General features: G+C 39.1%; 1 protein-coding gene and 1 non-coding gene across 2 annotated transcripts; one reads left to right on the top strand and one right to left on the bottom strand.

Moving 5' to 3' along the window:
* Positions 1–212: 212 nt before the first annotated feature.
* On the bottom strand, positions 213–19229 carry RAB11A (RAB11A, member RAS oncogene family). Its single transcript, XM_065901360.1, has 5 exons — positions 19061–19229; positions 12286–12481; positions 11785–11978; positions 10739–10819; positions 213–1967 (listed from the first exon to the last, which is right to left on the bottom strand). Exons 1-5 carry the CDS (start codon positions 19098–19100, stop codon positions 1828–1830), a joined length of 651 nt encoding a protein of 216 aa, XP_065757432.1. The 5' UTR covers positions 19101–19229; the 3' UTR covers positions 213–1827.
* A 355-nt stretch (positions 19230–19584) lies between these two features.
* On the top strand, positions 19585–19656 carry TRNAQ-CUG (transfer RNA glutamine (anticodon CUG)). Its single transcript has one exon. It is a non-coding gene; the product is annotated as a tRNA-Gln (tRNA).
* The last annotated feature ends 4819 nt before the right edge of the window (positions 19657–24475 follow it).

Genomic DNA, 24475 nt, shown 5'->3' with positions numbered 1-24475 from the left:
GAACTATATGAATTAGCTGAATTCATATATATCATAAATATATATATCATAAATCAACTATATTGAACTAGCTGAATTCACACAATGATGCCTCCAATTCAATTGTTTACTCTGTAATCCAAGGACCTATGCTCTTACTCATCAGAAGCAAATATTCTATGGCTACATCCAAAGCACTCAAAGGAAAAATATAATCTGACAACATAAAGAACAGTCCCCCTATAACAGTTTATTAGAATGTGAATATATTCCAAATCAATAACTAAAAAAAAAAAAAATCAAGTTACAAAGCATGCATAAAATACAAAGTAGCAATTTACAAATAGATAGTAGTATCTTCATAACCAATACACCAAAATAATAAAACGGCTACAGAGAAAAACTAAATTGACTAATCACAGCAATGCCTTCCGTGCGCCCCACACGTCATGAGCACCGCAAAAGACAGAAGATTAACTATGAAACATAGTAATCTATGCAAGCCCACACACATGTATATTTTGGGGATATTCCACCATCCTGAATAGTATCACTTTAGTTGACACAACTTGTAGAACACTTCAGAGTTAAGTGCTCAATACTATCCACAAGAAAACAAAACTAAATATTAGTGTGCACATTTCTGAATGAGAAATGAGTGGCTCCATTGATTTCAATAATGTAGTGGAAGAAAACTTTCAGGTTTGTACAATGCCTAAATGCATTCTATTTAACTCAAGATACTATTTCATCTTGCGTACTAAAAGAATACATGCCTTTAAGTGGTACCACTTGAGCAGAAATTAACCTCTCACTGTATTCTTTACACATACTGAAACCAGATATTTAACTGGACTATATTCCATAATATACTGCAAAACTCAAAAATCAGCATTGTTAAAATAATTTTCCATGCCTGCTGGTGGATATGGTGATAAAACTAGGTTGCATTTCATTTACTGGAAGGTTTTAAGACAAAATTAACACTTCACCATTGGATACTAAGAGCATTAAACCAGTTATTGCCTGAGCAATAAAATGCCACACAATCTACTGCTGGGAAATTGGAGAAGTTAAATGACTTGGGCTGCCTGATTACTGTAACAGAGGCACCTCATATGGAATTCCACCAGTCTCTCCAGTTCCCAGCCTGCCAGGCAGCACTGTTTAACATATGGCCCCATAACCATACTGCTACTGAAATCATCACTGTCTTTTGTGTTTATTAAGATAATTCTTATCCAGAAAAAAGTGCCCCCCTCTCTAATCAATTTTGATGTTTACAAAAATTAAAAAACAAAATTTACTAAACTACATAACCCTATTAAGGCATGTTAGAAATTGACTTCCAGAATAATGGAAAATTTTCAAGCTCTCAAAATTCTGCTATGTTTATAGGGCAATTCTTAGATTTATGGAAATATACACTGCACTGAGAGAAGAGTGTATTAATTATAAGCTGCTCTGTGGCAAAATGATAGCTTATTTCTACAGTCTTCTTAATTTGATTTAATCAAGACCAACAGATCTGAGCTTCAAGGGATCAAGTTATATTATGTCCTACAGCGACAGCTTCCATGATGAAAAGTAAACAATAATTGAGGAATCCAAACATTCAGTTTATTAAACTAAGGCTAGTGAAGCCATAGCATGAAAAAAAAGCTGCAGTCATTCGGGACAAGTGGGTGATTTTATAAAGCTAAAATCAAAAGACTTAAGACATGGAAAAATTCATAAGTATGAGGAAGTAATAAAACACAAAAATGACCACAAGAATTACAAATATATTTAAATCTCAGACCTGGGAATTGGACTATACACAGCCTTCTAGGGGAGAAGAGAAACGCCTTATATGTTCTGACAGCACTGCACCTTTGGCTTGTTTTCAGTGGTTGGTGGAACATGAATAGGAACCACATTGTTGCTTGGAGACATGTCATTTTCACGTCTGTCTGACATTTGCTTCTGGGAAACAATGCGGTATATCTCTGAGTAAAAAAAAAAGAAACAGCAACACCCAGTGTGAACAGACCCATAAATCGTTGATAAAAAAGATACACAGAGGCAGAAGTTATATTCATAAGAGAAAAAAATGCAAATAAACTGAACAGAGACTGCATATACTCAAAGTTTTATTTTCAAACAGCCACTGATTCGAGTCAACCCATTATTTCACAACAATTTCCCTTAGGGTAAGAAGAGAAATAAAGGTTTTCCATTTCAGAGGGAAAGGTTTACCAATCAGTTAAATACATCTTGGTCTAAAGAGATTACACAGTTTATGGGCTTAGATCTAAATTTCTACCCTTACCAAAAAAACCTACATACATTGACACTGTACCACAGAAAAATATTTAAATCTGCATTATCAGACACAGTAGGTATTTCTGTTGGCTACACGGGGAAGCATACAACTTCATAAACAAGTCAAAATCCCAAAGGACTCTTGGAAAAGAAGAACGGAAAGATAATGTTTATCAGTGCCTCCTGAACTAAAGTTAAACTGTAATGAAATAATTATTCAAATCAAGCAACTTAAGATTTTCTATGACACTTATCAAAACTAATTGTTTAGCATCTACCTCTTCCACTAAACAAACTAGTGGATGAGGAACGTTGCCTGCCGTATCAGTAAACAAAGGATGATGGGCCATCAAGCCATCAGCCACTGCACCCACCCCCCTCTCCCACGGTGCACCCCGAGGGAATTCAGGATGGAGAAAAGTAGAATACTGGCCCTAGATAGTTAAGGTGCATATCAAAGGAGTAATTTCAATGAGCCCAGACTCTTGCAGCTTCCCATACAAAGAAAAGCCCTAAATTCATTAACTTGAGATGTCTGGTTTTCTTTAATTAACAGTAATCTTTTGATGTTCCAGACTACCTAGTTTTTGTTCAAGAAACTCCTATATATCCTGGCTCCTCCCTTAACTCTTTGGAACAGTCTCTCAGAGCCATCTGAGAGGCTGCCTCCTGGGCTTAAGTCCTCAGCAAGTCCGCCAAATAAGACATAATTCTCAATTTTTAGGTTGTGCATTTTTTTCAGTCAACAAACTATAAGGACCAAAACTGTATCTACTTTATTCACTGCTGTATCTCCAGCATATAGTAGGGGTTTGATAACTAAGTACACGAATAAATGTTATTAAATTCCTCTACAGGGGCTTCCCTGGTGGCGCAGTGGTTGAGGGTCCGCCTGCCGATGCAGGGGGCGCGGGTTCGTGCCCCGGTCCGGGAGGATCCCACGTGCCGCGGAGCGGCTGGGCCCGTGAGCCATGGCCGCTGAGCCTGCGCGTCCGGAGCCTGTGCTCCGCAGCGGGAGAGGCCACAACAGTGAGAGGCCCGCGAACCGCAAAAAAAAAAAAAAAAAAAAAAAAAATTCCTCTACAGCAAGTATCCTTATTTAATATATTGTATTTGGTCTCACAGTGCACTGCCTAAACGCAGCTCCCTCTGACTATATAAACTCCTTACAAACAAAGAATGTGTCTTACCTTTGTTCTCAAAGTGCTCCCTCCAAAAAAAAAAACCCTCAAAAGATAATGGAACTCTAAAAATGGGACAAACTGACATGATATGCCTATTATGATGGACTATGAAGTATAACATATTCCTATGAATGACACCTATGTATTCCTACCAAAAATGTTGAAAATGAATTTATCATGAGGAAACACTTAGATAAATCCAGACTGAGGGACATTCTATAAGACAACTGGCCAAGACTCTTCAAAAAAAGTTACTGCCACAAAATACATTTAAAAGATGAGACTAAATGCTTTAGATGTGGGCTACAGCCCACCTATTTATATTAAATATATGTTAACCACCTATTTAAATTAAATAAATACAATTCAAAATCCAATTCCTCAGTCCAATAGCCATATTTCAAGTGCTCAATAACAACCCGTAGCAAGTGGCTACTCTATTCAGTACCCAGATATATAACAATTCCATCAATGCAATGTGTTTTCCTTGACTGGATCCTAGGTTTAAACTGTAAAACCCAAATCTATAAAAGACATTATTAGTACACCTGGAGAAATCTGAATATGAACTTGCACATTAGATAATACCACGTAAACAAAGTTCTTGGATATGATATACGGTATTGTGATTATGTAGGAGAATGCCTTTTTCTGAGGAGATAAAATGCTCAAGTGTTTAGTAGTAAAGTGCCATAATGTCTACAGTTTGCTTTCCAAAGATTGAGCAAAGGGGAAGAAAAGTATATTTACACATACAGAAATAAGCCAAATGTGGCAAAATGTTAATAACTGAGGATTTTAGATGAAGGATATATATATGGGTGTTCACTGTATTACTTCTGTAATATTTGGAAATTTTTAAAATATAAAGTTATGGGGAAAAAAGAAAGTGGAATCATTATTTTCAAATGTACGAACATCATTTGGATTCTAGGTTGAACTGTTAAAATTTGAGACAGGAAATTTTAATATTGCTTGGATAATAGAGGACAATAAAGAATTACTGCCAGTTTTTAAATGGTTTTGTTGTTACGGGTTTAAGTCCTACCTTTTAAATATACATCATGAAATGTTTACAAATGAAAGGATGTAATATCTGGGATTTGTTTCAAAATAATGGGGGAGGGAGTAGGTGGAGGAAAGATTGGCTCTGAACTGACGGTTGTTGATGGCTACATTGGCTCATGATAATATCTTACTTTTGGTATGCTGGAAATTTTCCATAACAAAAACTTAAAGAAAAGGAAATGTACTAACTAAATTAATACATTTTTTCCAAGTTAAAAACTAATTTCCCTAAAGTTGAATAACAGCAAACTGTAATCAACTGAATATGTAAACTAACAAAAACACTGACAGCTCGTGTGCCTTCTCTTATGCTTTTTTGGGGGAAGCAGATGGCTAAAATTTGTTTCAGAAGGGTGACAGTGGTTCAAAGGTGAAGAAGCACCAAGGGAAAAGATTAGATTCCAATAAAGAAAGGCAGACTACAGTTTAAAAAAAAAAAAACAAAAAGGATATGCAGGACGTGGAGTCTTCATTTGGATTCTTTTCATTAAAAAGGGATGGGACCGGGGCTGCCCTGGTGGCGCAGTGGTTAAGAATCTGCCTGCCGGGCTTCCCTGGGGGCGCAGTGCTTGAGAGTCGCCTGCCGATGCCGGTGACACGGGTTCACGCCCCAGTCCGGGAAGATTCCACATGCCGTGGAGCGGCTGGGCCCATGAGCCATGGCCACTGAGCCTGCGCGTCCGAAGCCTGTGCTCCACAACGGGAGAGGCCACAACAGTGAGAGGTCCGCGTACGGCAAAAAATAAAAAAAATTTTAAAAATTAAAAAAAAAAAGAATCTGCCTGCCAATGCAGGGGACACGGGTTCGAGCCCTGGTCTGGGAAGATCCCCATGCCACGGAGCAACTAAGTCCGTGCACCACAACTACTGAGCCTGTGTTCTAGAGCCCGCGAGCCACAACTACTGAGCCTGCGTGCTCCAACTACTGAAGCCTGCGCGCCTAGAGCCCGTACTCCACAAGGGAAGCCACCGCAATGAGAGGCCTGTGCACCGCCACGAAAAGTAGACTAAGAAAGCCCGCGTGCAGCAACGAAGACCCAATGTAGCCAAGAATAAATTAAGTAATTTAAAAAGAAATTTTAAAAAGGGATGGGACCAGAGTGTCTAGGGTAAAGAGAAAGACAGTCATTCAATCAGGCTAGTGACTAAGAAGTAAAGATAATCATCAACTTACTGAAAAACTATACCATTCATTCTTTATTCTTTATGTTTTCTCCCTAATCCCCAACTGGAAGGCTCTTCTTTCTCAAGTGCAAATGATTAAATGTGACCCTCTACAAATTTAACTTCTTTACAAGTGGTTTTAAATATTACGTTAGGGGAACCAAAACAAAAATTATTTTGCAGGTTCTTAAATAAAAAGCAAATACTGGAAGAAAGGAAAAAGCAGAGTTCTCAGAGAACACAGAAAGGTAAATAATTAAAGAGATCTCATTACAAGGAAAGAAATTTGAGCAGTGTTATAAAACTGCCTGCAAGTACTGCATACTGTTTTGTAGAAGTAGATTATTACTATATTGCTACAGTCACCAAAAAGATGTCTGCTAATAAAAATGCCACCCAAGGCAACAAAGAAAAAGGAAAGTGCTGATCAGAAAATTAGGAGAAATTTTTTCTTTCAGTTAGAATGGGCACTAAGAAGATACACAAGTAATTTAACATCTCTGTGGCTGGGTGTGTCACTTTAAAAAAAAAACTTTGATGAGAAAATATAAATCAGGTACCTTCTAGCCAGTATCTGATTAGAGAAGGTTATTTAAGTGGGGGGAGGGGAACAGGACTAATAACTTGCTAAACCAGATACAAATATTTTCCTCTTTCAAGGGCATGTTCTCCTTTAGAACCAAATGTATGTGATATACCAATTCCTGTGCAGACCCTTTTCAAGAAGTCCAAAGGACAGGTAAGGTTAGAAAGAAAAGGAATTCTGCTTTATCGTTCTTATATCAGGATCTCCTGTATGAGATCTAAATATAAAGTAAAATATTAATATAAAATAGCTTTAAATATAACTGAGTAAAGTTAAATAAAAGACATATGCCTATTTCGGAAATATGGATCAAGTTTCAAAGTAAATTCTAAGGAAGTTAAATGCAATAGCTCCAAATTGGGGAACAAAAAAAACTAAAATTCCTCAGTCCCTCCAAAAATTGTGAAAATAGCAGAGACCTGAGTTATCCTACTACAGCCTACATCAGAATTTGTTAGACCTTCTTCAAACCTACTGCTCAGGATGTAAGTTTCTTGAAGGTCAAAAAATGCTCTGATTTTACTGACACAAGGTTGCCACATGCAAAGAATCAAAGCTACTATGTCTGATTAAAAGATCCTCACTACTCCAATAAAATTAATGCCTGAAAAACCCTAGCCTCACTTTTAAGAGACAATATGCTAAGTGACCTAAAAGTCTTTCAACCAGGAATTCCCTGGCGGTCCAGTGGTTAGGACTCCATGCTTCCACTGCAGGGGGCACAGGTTCAATCCCTGGTCGGGGAAATAAGATCCCACAAGCCACACAGCACGGCCAAAAAAAAATTCTTTCAACCATAGAATTAAGAATTTAGTCTCCATACTACAAATATGGCTTGGACTTATTAATTACATGGAGAAACCTGGAGGACATCATCATAACCAACATCACCAGTAATTAATAAGACAAACCAATATCATGAGCCTTCTGATATGATGCACTGAGAACACTTTTGTGGTATTCCTGCTGAAAATACATAACCAGAACTGAATCACAAGGAAACATAAGACAAACCCAAATTGAGGGACACTACAAAATAACTGACCCATACCCTTCAAGAAATGTCAATAAACAAAAGACAAAATGAGGAACTATTCCAGATTAGAGAAAACTAAAAAGAATTATGACAACTGAATGCAATGTATGATCTGATTACAAACTGTCTTTTGCTAATAAGGACATAATTGGAACAGTTGGCAAAATCTGAATAAGATCTGTAGCTTAACACTGATGTGGTACTATTACCTAACTCTCTAATTTTGATCAATGTACTATGGCTATGAAAAGACTATATCCTTGATTTTAGGAAATACACGCTGAAAAGCAGCACTTAGGGATAATGGGCAACATGTCTGTCACTCTCAAATGGTACAGGAAGAAAACAGTATTATTTATATATTTAGAGAGGAAGAAAAAGAAGCAAGCAAGTATGGTAAAATATCAACATCTGGGGAATATGGGTTAAAGGTATTTGCAAATACTTTGTACTATTATTGCAACCGTTAAGTCTGAATTTGTCAAAATTCAAAGTTAAAAGAAAAAAATAATACAGTATGGAAAATATGGATTAATAACATCCCTCAATGAACTTGAGGATGAAATAAAACAAAGCTGCACTGAAATTTAGAGGCTAAGCAATGTATCAGGCTCACTCACGCACTAACCAACCACCTCCTAAAAATACCATCAGCAAAATCATGTCATGAAATTACTGTCAAAGTCATGGATGTCAAGAATGGCATGGGTCGATTCCAAAAAAAGCAACACAGTTAACTTTGAAGTAACAATGGAGATACATTTTCTAATACATAATTTCGCATCTTAAAAAGTAAAAAGCTATTTTTTTCTTCCAGCAACATCAAAATACAACATAAATGCTCCCTTAATACTGTTAACACGTAAGGCAGAATTAAGCCTAATGAGAATACTGTTCTATTTCCTGTTTCTCCTATGCATTAATACTCCCACTATTATATAGAAAAGTTTAGAACAAACATCCTAACACTTGCAAAACACAGATGTCTGCTGCCATATGCAGTGATCTCTGATCCCACAGATCAACACTGAGACATTACAGGAAGCTGAGGAAATAGTGGCTATATAGAGAGAAAAAGTGTTAGTAGTAAGTGAAGCTCAAGCCTTGTTTGCTTTCAAGCAATATTAATTAAGCAGTAACAAAAGCTTAATCAAGAGTGAATTTTAACAGAAACAGCCAGATGTTCATCATTCAGGACAAAACAGATCAATTTTAAGTATATATCACTGCTTATTGATTACTTCATGTTTGAACAGATCATACGTTCAACGTTACAAAATGATACATAAAATAGTTAACTGCAGATGGAAGAAAACACTTGGCCTCATTTTCACTCAATATGAGAATAAACGGGCTATAAACTGAAATCAGAATGGGCTAGAATTATAGCAGAGATTTGACAGGACATAAAAAATAACCCAACAAGGACTAACTAAAGTTTTTTCAAATGAGGTTTTTCAGAGGCCTTAAGAGACTCACAGACTTTGAAGATGATTTAATTCACTCATGTTAAGACACTGAATCTTAGGACTAGAGAGGTTCACTGGCTTTAGTTACACAGGGAATGAGAGCAAAGTGATAAAAAGTAAAACCTACAGCTCCTGGGTCTCAATTGAGTATTCAACACATTGATCCAAGAGAAACCACACAAGTGCTTAAAAAGGAAAAAAAGGATTTGCAGACATAGTGCATATTCAATCAGATCTTGCTTGCTTGAAACAATCTGCAATGAAAGTTGACACAAAGATTCTAAAACAAAGCTACTGTGTTCCAAAGACTGTTTATCCAACTCTAGCACCGGTCCTTTATTTACTATTTTTCTGATAACAGAAAAGAATTCTAATAAACCAGGTATGTAAATCATCAATATAGTTTATTTTTAATGAGTTTTTTTTTTTCATACCTTCACTGCTATTTAGCTACCAATATCAAATATTTAAAATGTACCAGGGACAGCTAAGTATTTTACATGTACAAACTCATGTACTCATTTTTGGAGTCTAGAGTAGATGTCTCAATGACAGACAATTCTTTTCTGTGAGTTAGGTTATAGGGACAAAAACCTTTAAGTCACAACATTAACAGTCAAGTCAAATCATATCACAAGGTATTTATAAATACAAGCCCTTACTTGAAAGAAAATAACAGAACTCCCAAAACATATTTCAACTTTACATACGAAGAAATTAAGGGCTAGAAAGGTTAAGTAACTTGCCGAAGATTATAGGATCTAATTAATAAGTGGAGCAGCCAGGACTAGAAACTAAGTCAGGCTTCTAAACCCATGTTCCTAAACCCTAAGTTTTATTCCCTACATTTTTATAGTAAGATAACATTTAAAAGCTAAAATCTGTTGGTCTCCACTACAAGTGCTGCATACGAAGAATAAAAATCTTACATTATAATTGGAAGCTCATTTACTTAACCATTTCTCCATATATATTTTTTAGACCACATAAGATCACTATATATCAAGACTATACTCTAAATTATGAGTTCTTAAAAGTAATATACAGGGACCTCCCTGGTGGTCCAGTGGTTAAGACTCCACGCTCCCAGTGCAGGGGGTCTGGGTTCCATCCCTGGTCAGGGAACTAGATCCCTCATGCCGCAACTAAGACCCAGCGTAGCCAAATAAATAAATAATTTTTTTTTAAGTAATATACATTTTTAAAGTACTTAAAAACAACTCACTGAAGTGCCTATTAGAGGATTAAGATTAAACTTTCAGATGAATTGTTCATTCTATTAAAGTCAGGGTAAATATGAGTCAACATAAATAAAATGTCCTCTTATTCCTGAGGTTGCCCTGGTCTACACATCCACATTCCAAAACAGCATGAATTTTGTTTCTTTCCCACTACTTATTTAAACTTTTCAGTATGTAATCACTGGCTGATTTTCTCCACAGGTGACACGTTGCTTCTTATCCAATAATAGATCATGGCAGATTTTTTTTTTGTTTTCTCATTTAAGTTTTTAAGAATATGTTTTCCCTGGGTGCTTCTATAACAAATCAGAACCAAGAATGCCTTTTCTTTACTGAATTTCAAGAAGACATTCATATCTTTCCATAAATGGGATTTCAATATTTATTTTCTAAAAAGTACCATTAAGCATTGCTTTGTGCTTATGACCATGAAATATGGAATTCATGGACCAAAGTAATAACGGAAGTGAACAAATTATTTTCAAAGTATTTTTCCCACTATAAACCAGATGAATTAGGATGATTAACGCTCAGCAAGCAAGGGTTGTTAACTAATTTTGTACTCTAAACAGGTCTTGCAATAGTAGCTCTCAAATGATAGTCATTCTCAGTGTGATTTTATAGTTTAGTTTCCTGATTAATTTGTTTAAATTTCCTTCCTAATACTTCAAATTCCCACTGGTATAATCTAAAAATGCAAGTCTTACCTGTCAAGATTGTCTGAAAAGCAGCTTCTACATTTGTAGAGTCTAGAGCAGATGTCTCAATGAATGACAAACCATTCTTTTCTGTGAGGAGACACAAAAACTTCAGTCTTGTCAAATTTTAATACAAGGGATGTATTAAAGCTTTCAAAAGGAAAGTAACAGAACTTTTTTAAAGCCCAAGACCTCCCCAACTTCTTGAGGAATAAGAGCACATGTTACTTCCACTTTAGTAGATTAAAAATGACAGCGAGAAATTTTCACTGACTTCTTAATTAAAGTAAATACTCGTTGCATCTAAATACTACCACTAGCAATGAACAACACTAGGCATAATGTAGTAAACTTATCAAATACTCAGCTCATTTCATCCCTTACTGGGCTTCTCCCCATCAACAACATAGCTATGGTATAAACGTGGGTGGATATATGTGATTCACTCAGAATTCTGTGACTGTATTATCTGAAATAAAGCTTCTCTCCCAGAAAACTGAAAAACTGTGATAGAAAATTTTATTCACAGCATAATCAACAGTGGAAGGTCACAATTTTCACTTGTCAAGAATGTACAATGTTGCCTTCTAGTAGGCTGCCCCTACCAATACGGAGTCAATAGATAGGCAGATCCTCTATAAAGCCAAAAAAGTTACAACTCCTAAGCAGCTACACCCCTGTTGGTCCTTGACCACTCCCTGGGCCACTACTTTTCGGACACACATAGAACAAGCCTTAGTAAAACACAGACATAATGGAAAAACGCAGGAAGCACAGAATAAACATAGATTTCATCTACCCGTTCCAGGGAGAGAAAAGAAGACAGTATTCATATTGAAGTTTTGGCAGCAAAAACTCAAAATACTACAGTTTTAATAACTCAAAGTTAAGCAAAAGAGTCGTACAGTCATCACACACTTTCAAAACAACAATACTTGTTAAGCATTCATGTTTACCTTTCCAAAACTACTGTAACCGATTACCCTCATGGGAGAGTTATCAAAACTGCAAGAAATACAGAATCACTGTAATATCACAGAATTCATACCACTAACCTGCAAAAGCTCTTGCTTCATCTGTAGGAACCGCCCTGAGATGGCGCAAATCACTCTTATTGCCCACAAGCATGATAACAATGTTACTATCAGCATGATCTCTCAGTTCTTTCAGCCATCGCTCTACATTTTCATATGTGAGATGTTTAGCAATGTCATAAACCAATAAGGCACCTACAGCTCCACGATAGTATCTGAAAACAGAAACATGTATTTAACTATTAGAAAACAACCACAAGATGGAAGAGAACACCAGAAAAGACTAAGTATATGGTATATATATGTGTGTATGTATGTATATATATATATATATATATATATATATATATATATATATATATACATACACATATATATAGTTTTAAACACACTTATAAATTTTAGAATCCTAATACCGGAATTCTTTAAAGGAAACAAAACAGTACCTTTTTCCAATACCAAAAGTCAGCTAATTCACTTTGGTAGCCTATTTCACAGAACTTAAAAAACTATGAGACTTACGCTGATGTTATAGCTCGGTATCGCTCTTGCCCTGCCGTGTCCCATATCTGTGCTTTTATTGTTTTCCCATCAACCTGGATGCTTCTTGTTGCAAACTCTACTCCAATGGTGCTCTTGCTTTCAAGATTAAACTCATTTCGAGTAAATCGAGACAGGAGATTACTCTTTCCAACACCAGAATCTCCGATAAGGACAACTAAAAAGACAAAGAACTTAATGTCAGATGAATGAGGCACACACATTCACAATGCCATCATGTTTTAAAGCAAAAAAAGACAGGGCATCTGATTTTTAAAAAGGGATGAGGGTGGGGGTGGAGCTGAGTACCCATGTTATCAATCGATAAAACCAATTTATTCTTTTTAACGTGTTTCTACCTGCATAGTGACTTCCACACATCATCTTCCACACATCATCTGCTTAGCACAGATAAAGTATCCTGTCTCACACATGCAAATTTTAATCATAGGTCTACTAGGCACTGATGACAGGCTAATGCATTAATTTAACAATCAACGCTATACCAACCTTACTACCTTAGAAGGTAATAACTTGAAAGATAAATCCTAAACCAAATGAACAATTTGTGATATGAAAATGTATTAGACATGAAAGCAACAAAGGATGTTAGTGCCCTAAGTATGTTCTACTTAGTCTCATCAAAGCCTGGAAGACCTCAGGACTCATACCTAGGCAAAATGAAACACACGTAACACAGAAGGCATCATGTTTATAAACGCTGCCACCCAGATCACAGAAACTACAATGGCCCTTTCATAGTTCCATTTACCAGACTGGCAGGAGACTAGAGACCCCTCCAAAAAGAAACACCCCACTAAGTTTAACAGGGGCCCTAGAAAGCTGACTAATAACTCTGACTTACTCTGAGTCAAAGTCAAAGCAAGGAGGGCCTACACTTTTACTTACGACTTAATGACTTAAAAAAAAAAAGGTGTGATTAGATGAATTTATTTCCTATGATTACTAAAGGAGGTAGCTTATTTACTAGCTAAATACAGTGGATTCTTTTTCACCTAAGGTGATATTACACTTCAAAAACAATGGGGAAATAGGCAGTCAACTTGTTTTAAAGCATTTCTATCTGAATTTAAAGAACAAACGAGTTCACAGGTTTACAGAATCTGAGCTTGATAACATTTTTTTCCTTGGTAAAAAATTTTATCAAGATTTCAGAAAATATTATACTTATTCCTACTGTTGACTACTGATGCTGCTTCTTAGTTCTTTTTTTTTTTTTTTTTTTTTTTTTTTTTGCGGTACGCGGGCCTCTCACTGTTGTGGCCTCTCCCGCTGCGGAGCACAGGCTCCGGACGCGCAGGCTCAGCGGCCATGGCTCACGGGTCCAGCCGCTCCGTGGCATGTGGGATCTTCCCGGACCGGGGCACGAACCCGCGTCCCCTGCATCGGCAGGCGGACTCTCAACCACTGCGCCACCAGGGAAGCCCTGCTTCTTAGTTCTTATTAGCTAATTGACTTAGATACCAGGACTAGATAATCAAACATGCAAGAATAACACCAGGAATAAGACCATGCCTTACTAAAGAGACTGGTATCTGGTAGACGGTGGCAAGGGCAGTGAAAACTGTGAGAGCTCACTACACTCAGGTCAGAGGGCAGAGTCCATTACACATTCCTTCCTTGCCACAAGAGCGGATATAAGCTGGCCTCTGGACAGTCTTGGAGAGAGTACAATTATTAGCAAATGCGTATCTTTCTGGCCTCCTCTATCAGCTGATTCAGCAAGAAATCATCCCGGCAGCAGTGACCCCATGCAGCAAAATGCATAGTTATTTCTAGTTATATAGTCAATTAGAGGTGTCAGAGGTACTGCAGCAAACACAGATAATACAGTAAATGCTTTAATTTGGATACCAGGGAAGAAGATGCTAAGGTCATGAAAGTAACGTACAAAAACAATGCACTTCCAATTTTATAGGATAGTTGGTTGATTTGTTAGTTCTCAAGGTCCCCCAGTCTAGATGTGAAATGAAATCCCAGCTTCAGTAATCAAGTCCACCCTATTAGCAGGGTGTACTCACTGCTGCCTCTTAGCATAAGAGGCTGGATGTTCTGCTGAGGAAAACTCCTTTGAATCTTTTCTGGCCCCATGCTAGCACTGAGGTATAAAAGCCTCACTTGAAGTGGGAATAGCAAAGAAGGGAAAAACCAAAAAGCTGAACGTTTCTACTGCATAGGCACTCAGATACATCAGATGTATCGATTTAGAAGCCAATTATTTAGTTTAAAGCCAAAGAGCAAGACATCTAGAATGATAATGCCTTTGGAAAATAAATAAATAAATAACTCAAAGAACACTTTCCCCATCCAACAAAAACTCTAGTACTTTCAAATTTTGGTCTCTTGCCTTTCAACCTCCACTTTAATGATTATGTTCATTATCTCCCCATCCTCAAATCTTTACGCCATCATAAAAATATTTAGTGAGGGCATGGTTTCCCCTTGATATAATCAATTAATTTTAACATAAAATTAGTACCCTTATCTGAAAATAATTCAAGATTCATGAATACTTTATATAGTATAAAATAGTTATCTCAACTAGACATGGAAAAGGCTGACAGAATTATGACTAGCAACTTCTTAAAGGACTATATTTTAAATGACAACAGAAAGTATTGGTTTTTTAAGAATAGCGCTGCCAAGATGATGCTGAGAAATGACACACTAAGGAAAGCTGCTTCTATTCAGTTGCCAAAAGAGAAACCACACCAAGAAAGGTTATATTTAGGCTCACTAAAAAATAAACAAACTAGAATGGATTAAATTACCTAAACAACCGAAGAGAATTTACGGGTTATAATTTAAAAAAAAAAAAACCAAAAACCCGAAAGTTCATGGACTCAGACTTAATTTCTAATCAAAACAGTTTCTCTCATTAAGATGACAATACTTAATTGATTTTTTTAATGAGACAAACTATATGATCACATCCTATAGTTCAAGAAAGGAATTTGAAGTTTTTCCTATACTTTCCATAACTAGTATCTTAGGTTAAAAGTACTTCCACTTTAAACACTTTATAACTATAGCCATCTACATAACATATATATACGTGTGTGTAAGCATAAATTAAATAACAGCAACTGTATATGAAACATGTATCACATTTCTAAAATAACCTGATAATATTCATTACTACTTGGTTAACCTCATCTGCTGAATTTTACATATCATCTCTAATATCTGATGCTAAATTTGGTTCATTATATATCAAATACTAGGCTGCTAAATGCCATAAAAACAGAATATACATATTAACTGACCATTATTTAACAAAAATTTCCAACTCTTCAACCACATTTAGTTTTACACACTCTCCTGCAAACTAACGTACTGGGCTAAAATTTAATTCAACAAATCAACCATAGTATCTCAGACCTAAAAGTTATCACCTGAAGGAGTAACTGATAATTTTCATACTGGCTTTTATAAATAAACTTGGAGATCTTTCTACTCTTTCAACTATTCATAGTCCAACCTCACCAAGAGTCTTTAAAATTCAGTAAGGCTGAACTAGACAAGTTTTTCTAGATTCAGCAGAACCCAAATTGCTCAACCAAAAGTTGTGAAAGAAAACCTATCAAGATGCAAGACAGCAAAGTTCCTATGATCGGTCCCACTGGCAATCAGCTGATGGTTAATTACTACTGACCTTCAATGGGACTGAAAAGAAAATGGTGTAGACTATGTATCCAGGTATTTTCAGAAAATGTGACTCTGACTGAATTGGTGTCTACCACAATATTTGTAAATAGGAACTATGATTGATTCATACTTCATTTATGTGTCCCAAACGGCCTTAACCACGTTGTGTGTAAATATTTGTGGAATTAAAGTTTTTAAAATAAAAAGTCAAGTTTTAAAAAATAAAATTAATTCCCCACCTCCACCAAAAGTCTCACTGTTGAACTTAACTAAAGATTAATGTTCAAGAACAAATACATAGTGTAGAATAATGCTCCTGCTCTCCCCACATTACATTCCCACTTGGACCACTCCATCCTACACCAACCAAAATATTCCTTCATTTTCAACTGGTTAGAGTTACAAACTAATTTACAATTCCCCCAATTCTTAAGTTTGCTAGGTAAGCATTCTTCCAGCTGGACAGCTGCAGCTCATCTCAGGGAATAAATCTATGTAAGAATGAAACCATTTAAAATGAAATTATTGTTGCTTCACTTTAAATTATAATTGTATAAATAAGAAATTGGCTATATAATCATCACAGAAGTTAAAAAGTGACTCATATCCTGTAAGAGCTTTAAAAAAAAGTGGAAATCTTTCTCAGCAGAATTTTTAAGACACCTTATCAAACAGCAAAATGTACAACACATGAAACCATAACCCATGGAAATATAAAACACTTTAGGAGGTCCGAGTTTTAAGTTTCTTTACTAATACTTAAATGCTCTTACAGTTACAGATTCAGGTTTAAAAAAAAACCCAGTGAGAACCATAGTAACTTCTTTCACATTATTACCATTTATTGAGTCCTCACAGAAGCTAAAATTTTACAATCAGTCTCATTTAATTCCCACAACAGCCCTGACAGGTGTTTTTTTTTAATAGATGAGGGAACTGAGGCTCAAAAAAGTCATCTTTCCAAAGGTCACAAAGCAAATGTAAAACCTGAGTCACTATTTGAACCCAGGCCTGTGTGATTCCAAAGCCCTGTGCTCTCTCAATCAGTTAGTAGGATGGTCTAAACCCAAGGCTAAGTTAAAATTTCTTAAGCCAATCCAGGATACTGAGTATTCTTCGTGAGAAAATAACTGGCTTCTACAACCAACATTCAAGTTCTAAAACAAACAGGAGAAATACTCTCATAGTCTATCTCATCCTAAATTACTTACTTCAGAAGTACCTAGCTGCCCACTGCCCTTGCACCTTGTTTAAAAAAACAAATCTCTCTTTAATGACTAAACCCCAGTCTCCAGGGTCTCACTTAAGTAACTGCACCAGACCTAGATGCCTTCAGTCAAGAGTGTGCAAACTAACCCATGTTTCTTTTTTCTATTTGTAAAATGCATTAAGTACCCTCTTCTCCATAAATGCCTTTCCACTATCAGGGTAGTGGGAGTGGATACTGATGGTACTCACTCTATATAAAAATTTCTGACCCAGAAGAATAAGTGGTGATAAGGGCATATCATCTGCTAGTGTGCCAAGATTTGCAAAGTATTGGTAAAGCAATGTTTCCTGCTTGTTTAGTCAACCATTCTAAGCACCCAGTGGCAAAGTCAGAAACAGTCACCAAGCTTAACATTCTTTTTAAACTCCACCCTCCACTGTAAAGCTTTAATAGCAATGGCTTCTTCCTCCTTGGTAATGATCTTTGTTCAGCATACTACTGATGGCTGCCCTCCTAATTCAGGAGCAGAGAAAGACCATCAGAGAGAGCGCATTCATCCAACAAAAAAAGCATTTAGTGTACTCTTCTCTCAATGAAAACTGTATCCGTTATTTTTGTTGATTAAAAAAAAACTATTTGGATTCTTTCTGGACTAACCAATAATTTTTTTTCACTCCCCACCCTCCAATATGTTTTGTCCAAGTGCACTACACGTTTCCCTACCTTATGAAAAATACTTAATTTGACCAAAGAGCACGCAACTTCCCCATGCCGCTCCCCCCTCCACCTCTGAGAAAAGGTAGGCGGCCAACTAGGACTCTTCCCTTCCTGTTCTAAAAACACCAAAAGGTTGGATCCTCCCAGTGTTGCAGCAGGAAGCAACCAGTCCACAGCGATAAAGAAATCTAGTATTTGTGCAGCGCACAACCTTTCCTGCTCAGGAACTGGGCCTTCAGGTCTGGCAAGGATAACAGCCACCACCCATCCGCAACCCCTTCTCTCGAGCAGAGTCAAGAGCTATCCCAGGCTGTCTGCCGCTGGGAAGGGAGGGTAGAAGAAAAAAGGCTAGGTGGCAAGTCACATCGGTCTGCCGGGTCACTGCGACAAGTGCGCGCGTGGGTGCTGGGACGATCCCTCCTGCCCTACCCCCACCCCTAGCGTCGGGGTCGCACACGAGACGTGGGAGAGCTCTTCAACTATCTGGGGAGGGAAGGCAAAGAAAGAGCTACCAATGCTGGGGGCAGTGCGAGAAGGTTACTGACCGAGAGAACTGTGGGGCGGGTGGGGGTGGGGCCGCCGGCCCGTGCGGCTTTTAACCAGGGCCTGGCCCCGGTGATGGAAGAAGAATGCTAGGAGAGGCGTCTGTCCGAGGGGAGGGGAAGCGGCCCTCCCGAGAGGAAAGGGCGGTGGATAAGAAAAAGACCTGTACTGGGAGCGTGCGTCGAGGGAAAGGTGAAGAGCCGGAGGGAAGGGCCTGTCAGAGGGGCTCAGGGAGGGTGTATACTGAGGGGGAGGGGGCGCTCAACCCGAAAAGATGGACGGTGGGAGGGGCGCCCCTTTGAAGGGGCTCTGGAACCCGGGGAGGAAGGAAGGCGATTTGGGAGACAGCAGCCGGCCGCGAGAAGGGCGCAGGGTAGGGGCTCTGAGGCGTCCTCAGGCCTCTGGGGAGGTCGCTAAGAGACCGCTGTGTGGTGAGGATCCCCTCTGTGACGGGAGGGAAAGGAGCTGAGCTGGGAGACCGGAGGACGAATCGCACACAGAGGAAGGGCTGAGGAAGGCCGATCTCAGGGCAGGGGCAGCCCGCGGGCGGGTCCCCCGGGAATGTCCCGGGCCCCCGAACCGGGACTCGGCGGAGAGTTCGAGAGCCCGTGGCCTCACCTTTGAAGAGGTAGTCGTACTCGTCGTCGCGGGTGCCCATTGCGCGGCCGAGAAGCGAAGGGGCGGGAGCAGCAGTGGTACCGGTGGGACCAGGGGGCGTCGCTGCAGGGATAAACCGAACGCCCAGCTTCAGCGGCCGGACCCGGTAAAGAACCCCTCCCTGCCGCTACGCCACTTCCGGCAGGCCCCCCGCCCCTAAGGGGAAGTACTTCCGGGGAGGCGGTTCCCCGCCCCTGAGCCTAAGAAGGGCGGTGCTCTCGGGTTTCGCTTACGTTTTCAAATTCTCGTTCCCCCCTTCCCCCGCACCTCGGAAGGCTCTGAGCTGATACTGAGCCCTGGACTCCCGGCTGACCTTCCTAGCGGCTGCTCTCCGCACTTAATGGTCTCTCCCTCATTCCATGCGCCGCCATGCCGCGAAGCGGGGCGCTGGGGAGCGCTTCAGCACTGCCTCTGGCGGTTGGGTTGTGGATGGGGGCAGGGTTCTTTAAGGATTAGAGAACTTAAGGCGACCTCGTGAGCGTGGTGGTTCCATGGTGTAATGGTTAGCACTCTGGACTCTGAATCCAGCGATCCGAGTTCAAATCTCGGTGGAACCTACACCGATGGGTTTTTACGTTTTTTTTTATCCTGGCCACGCTTTTATAATTCATTTACTTATTCACTAGGTGACTGTACACCTACGGTATATGTGTCCTTGAACTAAGTAGGGAGAGAATGTCACAAAATATTATCTTTGCCCAGGAAAACCACATACCTTTCCCTCTTGGATTCTGTACTCTCTGTCACCTAGGTATCTCCTAAGTAGCCTCTGCTCTTCGCCTTTTTTTTTTTTTTTTTAACCTGGGCCCTCTTCAAAAGCTTCCATGAAAGTTGATTCCTTTTGCTAGAATTTTCAACCTCCAACTTCATTCAAGGGCAGGCACTTCTCACTCCTTTTCTCCCGAAATCTCTCAAAGCTTCTCCAGACGTCATTCAGAGAACCTCGCCCACCCTCCTCATCAAGATTCATCAAGAACTTCTTGAACCCTATTTGTCATCCTCTAAGCTAAACCTGGTTACATAATTATTTCATTTAACATGCAGAGCAAAGGATGGCAATTTCCATTTTAGCAGAGATGTGGATGGGGAGACTCAAGTGATTTGCCAAAGATCATGCAGCAGGGCGTCCCCGTATTTGAAGAGAGTTTTTGTAATGCCAAAAAGGTTTTCCCATTTATTGTCAAACCCCACTACCACCTATATGCAATTTAGACTTTTGGGCAAGAGTACCCGTAGTAAGCAGAGTAATGGCTCCCCAAAGATGTCCACTTCCCAATCCTTCGGCACTGTGAATATGCTAGGTTACATGGCAAAGGGGAATTAGGTTGCAGGTGGAATTAAGGTTGCAAATCAACTGACTTTAAAATAGGATGATTATCCTGGATTTTCCAGGTGGGCCTAATGTCCTCTCAAGTGTCCTTAAAAGTGGCAAAGGGAGACAGAGGAGGTCAGAGTGATGTTGTGTGAGAAGGCCTCAACCAGCCCTTGTGGCTTTGAACATGGAAAAAGGGGGCCAGAAGCCTAGGAATGCAAAGGCTTGTAGAAGGTGGAAAAGGCACAAAAAAAAAAAAAGAAGAAGATGGAAAAAGCAAGGAAATGGAGTCTTCCCTAAGGCTCCCAGAAAGAACACAGCCCTGCTGACACCCTGATTTTAGTCCAGTGAGACCCATGTCAGACTTCTGACCTATAGAGCTATAAAATAATAAATTTCTGTTGTTTTAAGTCACCAAGTTTGTGGTAATTTGCTACAGCAGCAATAGAAAACTAATACAGTGCCATTTTCAGTGCTTTCCATGACAGTATAAACCAACAGAAGGTTTACCTAAGGCCTAGATACTGCCTTGTGCAGGAGTGGTCATTATCCACACTGGGGGAGATGCACGATATTAGTCAAGCAGCTAAATATTATGTTTACTACAGAGTATTTATAAGACACAGTCCCAGCACTATTCAGGTGGGTAGACAAGGTAGACCCAAGAAAGGTGGAATATCAATAACAGTTCTGAAGGAGTAACTAACGAGAGTTCTGGCAACAAATGCCAGAGTTCAGAGGGACTGAGATGACTAGGAAGAACTCCCCAGAAGAGGAGGAGCCAGCATTGACTCCTGAAGGAAGACGCAAATAAGGAAACTCATTTTGGGAAGCGGAGGAAATTAGATGATAAGAGCATGTTAAGCAAGGCCATTAATGCCAGAGGAATAATTATGAACTTTTTCCCTTAAGTCATTGTTTCTCAACGTGTGTCCTGAGAAGGTCAATAAATAGCATTCCTCAAAAGAAGGACTGCATGCTCAAATAAATTGAGAAGCACTATACACTGTCTCCCCGCCTTTGAAGTTCCCCTAGCACTGGTGTTTTAAAGTCTAAATATTCCACTCTGAAGAAAAAAGTTTTAACTGTATTGAACACAGCATTTCCCAGATTCACCTGTGAACAAAAAAGGAACAGAGTATCATTCATTGTCCAGTTATACAAGGGTTAAGTCACAACCCATTGCAGCCACCCACAGTGCAACAGTGCACCCTGAGGAGAATTCAGGATGAAAAAAACTGGATGAGGCATTCTGTGCTTTGGCTAAACAGCCCCTAGATAATTAAGATGCTTATCTCAGGAAGAATTTTAATGACCTCAGATTCTTGCATCTTCACATGCATAGAAAAACACTAAAATCACTAACCTGAGATCTGTTCTTTGTGATTAGCAGTAATCCTTAGCCAAGATCTGTGCTTTGCTATATGTATTTCCTAGCCAAAAAATTCATATGTATACTGGCTCCTCCCCTACCTCTTTTTTGTGTGGTACGCGGGCCTCTCACTGTTGTGACCTCTTTCGTTGCGAAGCACAGGCTCCGGACACGCAGGCTCAGTGGCCATGGCTCACAGGCCTAGCCGCTCTGTGGCATGGGGGATCTTCCCAGACCGGGGCATGAACGCCTGAATCCATGTCTCCTGCATCAGCAGGACAGACTGTCAACCACTAGCACCACCAGGGAAGCTCTCTCTTACCTCTTAAGTGCAGTTTCTCAAAGCTACTGAGAGTCTGTCTCCCTGGCTATAGTCCTCAATAAGACCCTAAATAAAACTTAACCTCACAACTCTCACGTTGTGCATTTTTCTTTAAGTTGACACACCAAACCACAGAACTCTTTTCCCATGGAACACCTGTTAGCATCCCTCTGAACACTTTGGGAGAGCCATAAAAGATTTGTGGACAGAGGGGTGATTGAAGTAAACTTAGTCTTAGGAAAAGTAAGCTGTCTGTGGACTGCAGGACTAGGGTGAAGAAAGACTGGAGGTGTGAGTATCAGTTAGAAGGCTATTGAGGTTAACCGGACACAAACTGGTGTAGAAATAGAAATGAGGTGTAGCTATAGGAATAGAGAAGAAAGAAAAATCAAAGGCTGTTGTGGAAAAATTGGTGAATGGATTCCATGGACATAGAAGAGAATTAGGACTTTACTTGCTTGTTTTGGAGAAGAGGGCTAGTAATTGCTTGATGTATCTTTTTTTAATCTCTCAAGAAATATAGGAACCTAAAGTAAATGACTTAACCTATACAGAAATGTAGATTAAATCCTTAAAGTCCTCCTCCACTTCAATTCCTCCTTCAAACCCAGAGGTAACTGCTACATTTTCTTTTAATATATATAAAATCAGGTTATGTGATAAATTCCTCATCTTAAAAAATCTTTCCACACTAGTCCATATAGATTTAACTCATTTGGTGCATAGATTTCCTTAGCAAGGATATACCATAGTTTGTACAACCATTCCCATTCCCTAACCCATGGATATGGCAGATACTGAGGATTCACTAAATTAAAACCTATTCCTAAACTGTTTCTTCCTTGCCCACTTCCTCCTTAGAGGCTAGAAAAGCAAATATTCATTTTCCCAGCTACCCTATAATATTTTATATACTAGTATAAAAATGTACTAGCAATATCTTGGATTTCCCTGGTGGAGGAATGGTTAGGATACCCAATGCAGGGCACACAGGAAGATCCCACATGCCACAGAGCAACAAAGTCCATGCCCTGCAACTACTGAGCCTGCGCTCTAGAGCCCACAAGCCACAACTACTGAGCCAGCATACTGCAACTACTGAAGAGCCCATGCAGCAACAAAGACCCAACACAGCCAAAACATATATATATATACTAGCAATATTTTAAATTTTTGCCCATCTGGTTTGCCCAATAATTTCCACTTCTCCGATAACCAGTGAGTTGTAAACATTTTCTCCTATGTTTAATAGCCATTTATATTTCTTCTGTGAATTACCTGTCAATATCCTTGGCCATTTTCTTTTTGGGTTGTTTATCTTTTCTTATTGATGTGAAGGATCTCTTTATATAGTCTACCTTTTAATCCTTTGCCTGTTATATATATATGGCACAAATACTTTCTCCAAATCTATCACCTGATTTTTAATTTTATTAATGATGCTTTTTTCCCATACAGAAGTTTTAAATTTTTATTTAATCAAATCTCTCTCAGTCATTTCTCTTATGGTTTCTGAGTATTGCATTTTACGTAGGAAGGCTTCCTCTCCCTTTGAAAAACAGCAAGGTTTTTCAAAAAATTTTTTTCTTCAAATATTATTTATAAATTTTTTCTCCATCTGAATTTTATGTATATTGAGGATCTAAATTAGTAGATCTAAATTAATTACTAGTAGGGATCTAAATTAATTCTTTCCAAATGGATAGCCAATTGTTTCAACATCATTTATTTTAAAAGTCTATCTTTTTTCCCCACTGTTTGAAATGTCTAACTTCTTATAAATAAGTTTCATACAAATAAATGTCTATTCTTCAATCTTCACACAATACCTCTGACAGCCAGAGAGGAACACTGCTCAGATGTCCCTTCAAGAAATAGTCTGGGGCTTCCCTGTTGGTGCAGTGGTTGAGAGTCTGCCTGCCGATGCAGGGGACACGGGTTTGTGCCCCGGTCTGGGAAGATCCCACATGCCGCGGAGCGGCTAGGCCCGTGAGCCATGGCCACTGAGCCTGCGCGTCCGGAGCCTGTGCTCTGCAACAGGAGTAGGCCACAACAGTGAGAGGCCCCAGTACCAAAAAAAAAAAAAAAAGAAAGAAAGAGTCTGTTGTGAGAAGTGTAGTTGGCTGACAGTCTCCAGTTGCCACACCTCCAAGACCCACTACAACATTCACCCTGAAGCCACACTCCCTCTGGACTTTTCTCAAACAAGAATTGAGCACAGTGGGGATCCTACAGCTGGACCAGTTCTGTCCAAAATGGGGCTCTTCTAATGAGCAATCTTTCTCTGGAGCTCTCCATTGGCCTGGCTGAGATTTTTCTCAGAATTGCATTATAGTCCGAGGCACTTCCTATCCAGTCCTCCTTCCTTCC

The sequence above is a fragment of the Phocoena phocoena genome, chromosome 2 (assembly GCF_963924675.1).
Source record: "Phocoena phocoena chromosome 2, mPhoPho1.1, whole genome shotgun sequence".
Taxonomy (NCBI): Eukaryota; Metazoa; Chordata; class Mammalia; order Artiodactyla; family Phocoenidae; genus Phocoena; species Phocoena phocoena.
Note: the sequence above shows the minus strand (reverse complement) of the source record. Positions and strands in the feature narration are given on the sequence as shown.

What these genes read in the sequence shown, in the direction of transcription:
- RAB11A (XM_065901360.1), bottom strand. Translation starts at nt 19,100, where the DNA reads ATGGGCACCCGCGACGACGAGTACGACTACCTCTTCAAAG. An exon ending in GTACGACTACCTCTTCAAAG is followed by an intron (nt 12,482 to 19,060) that starts GTGAGGCCACGG and finishes TTGTCTTTTTAG; the next exon opens with TTGTCCTTATCGGAGATTCT. An exon ending in TTTTCAGACAATCTTGACAG is followed by an intron (nt 1,968 to 10,738) that starts GTAAGACTTGCA and finishes TTTTTTACTCAG; the next exon opens with AGATATACCGCATTGTTTCC.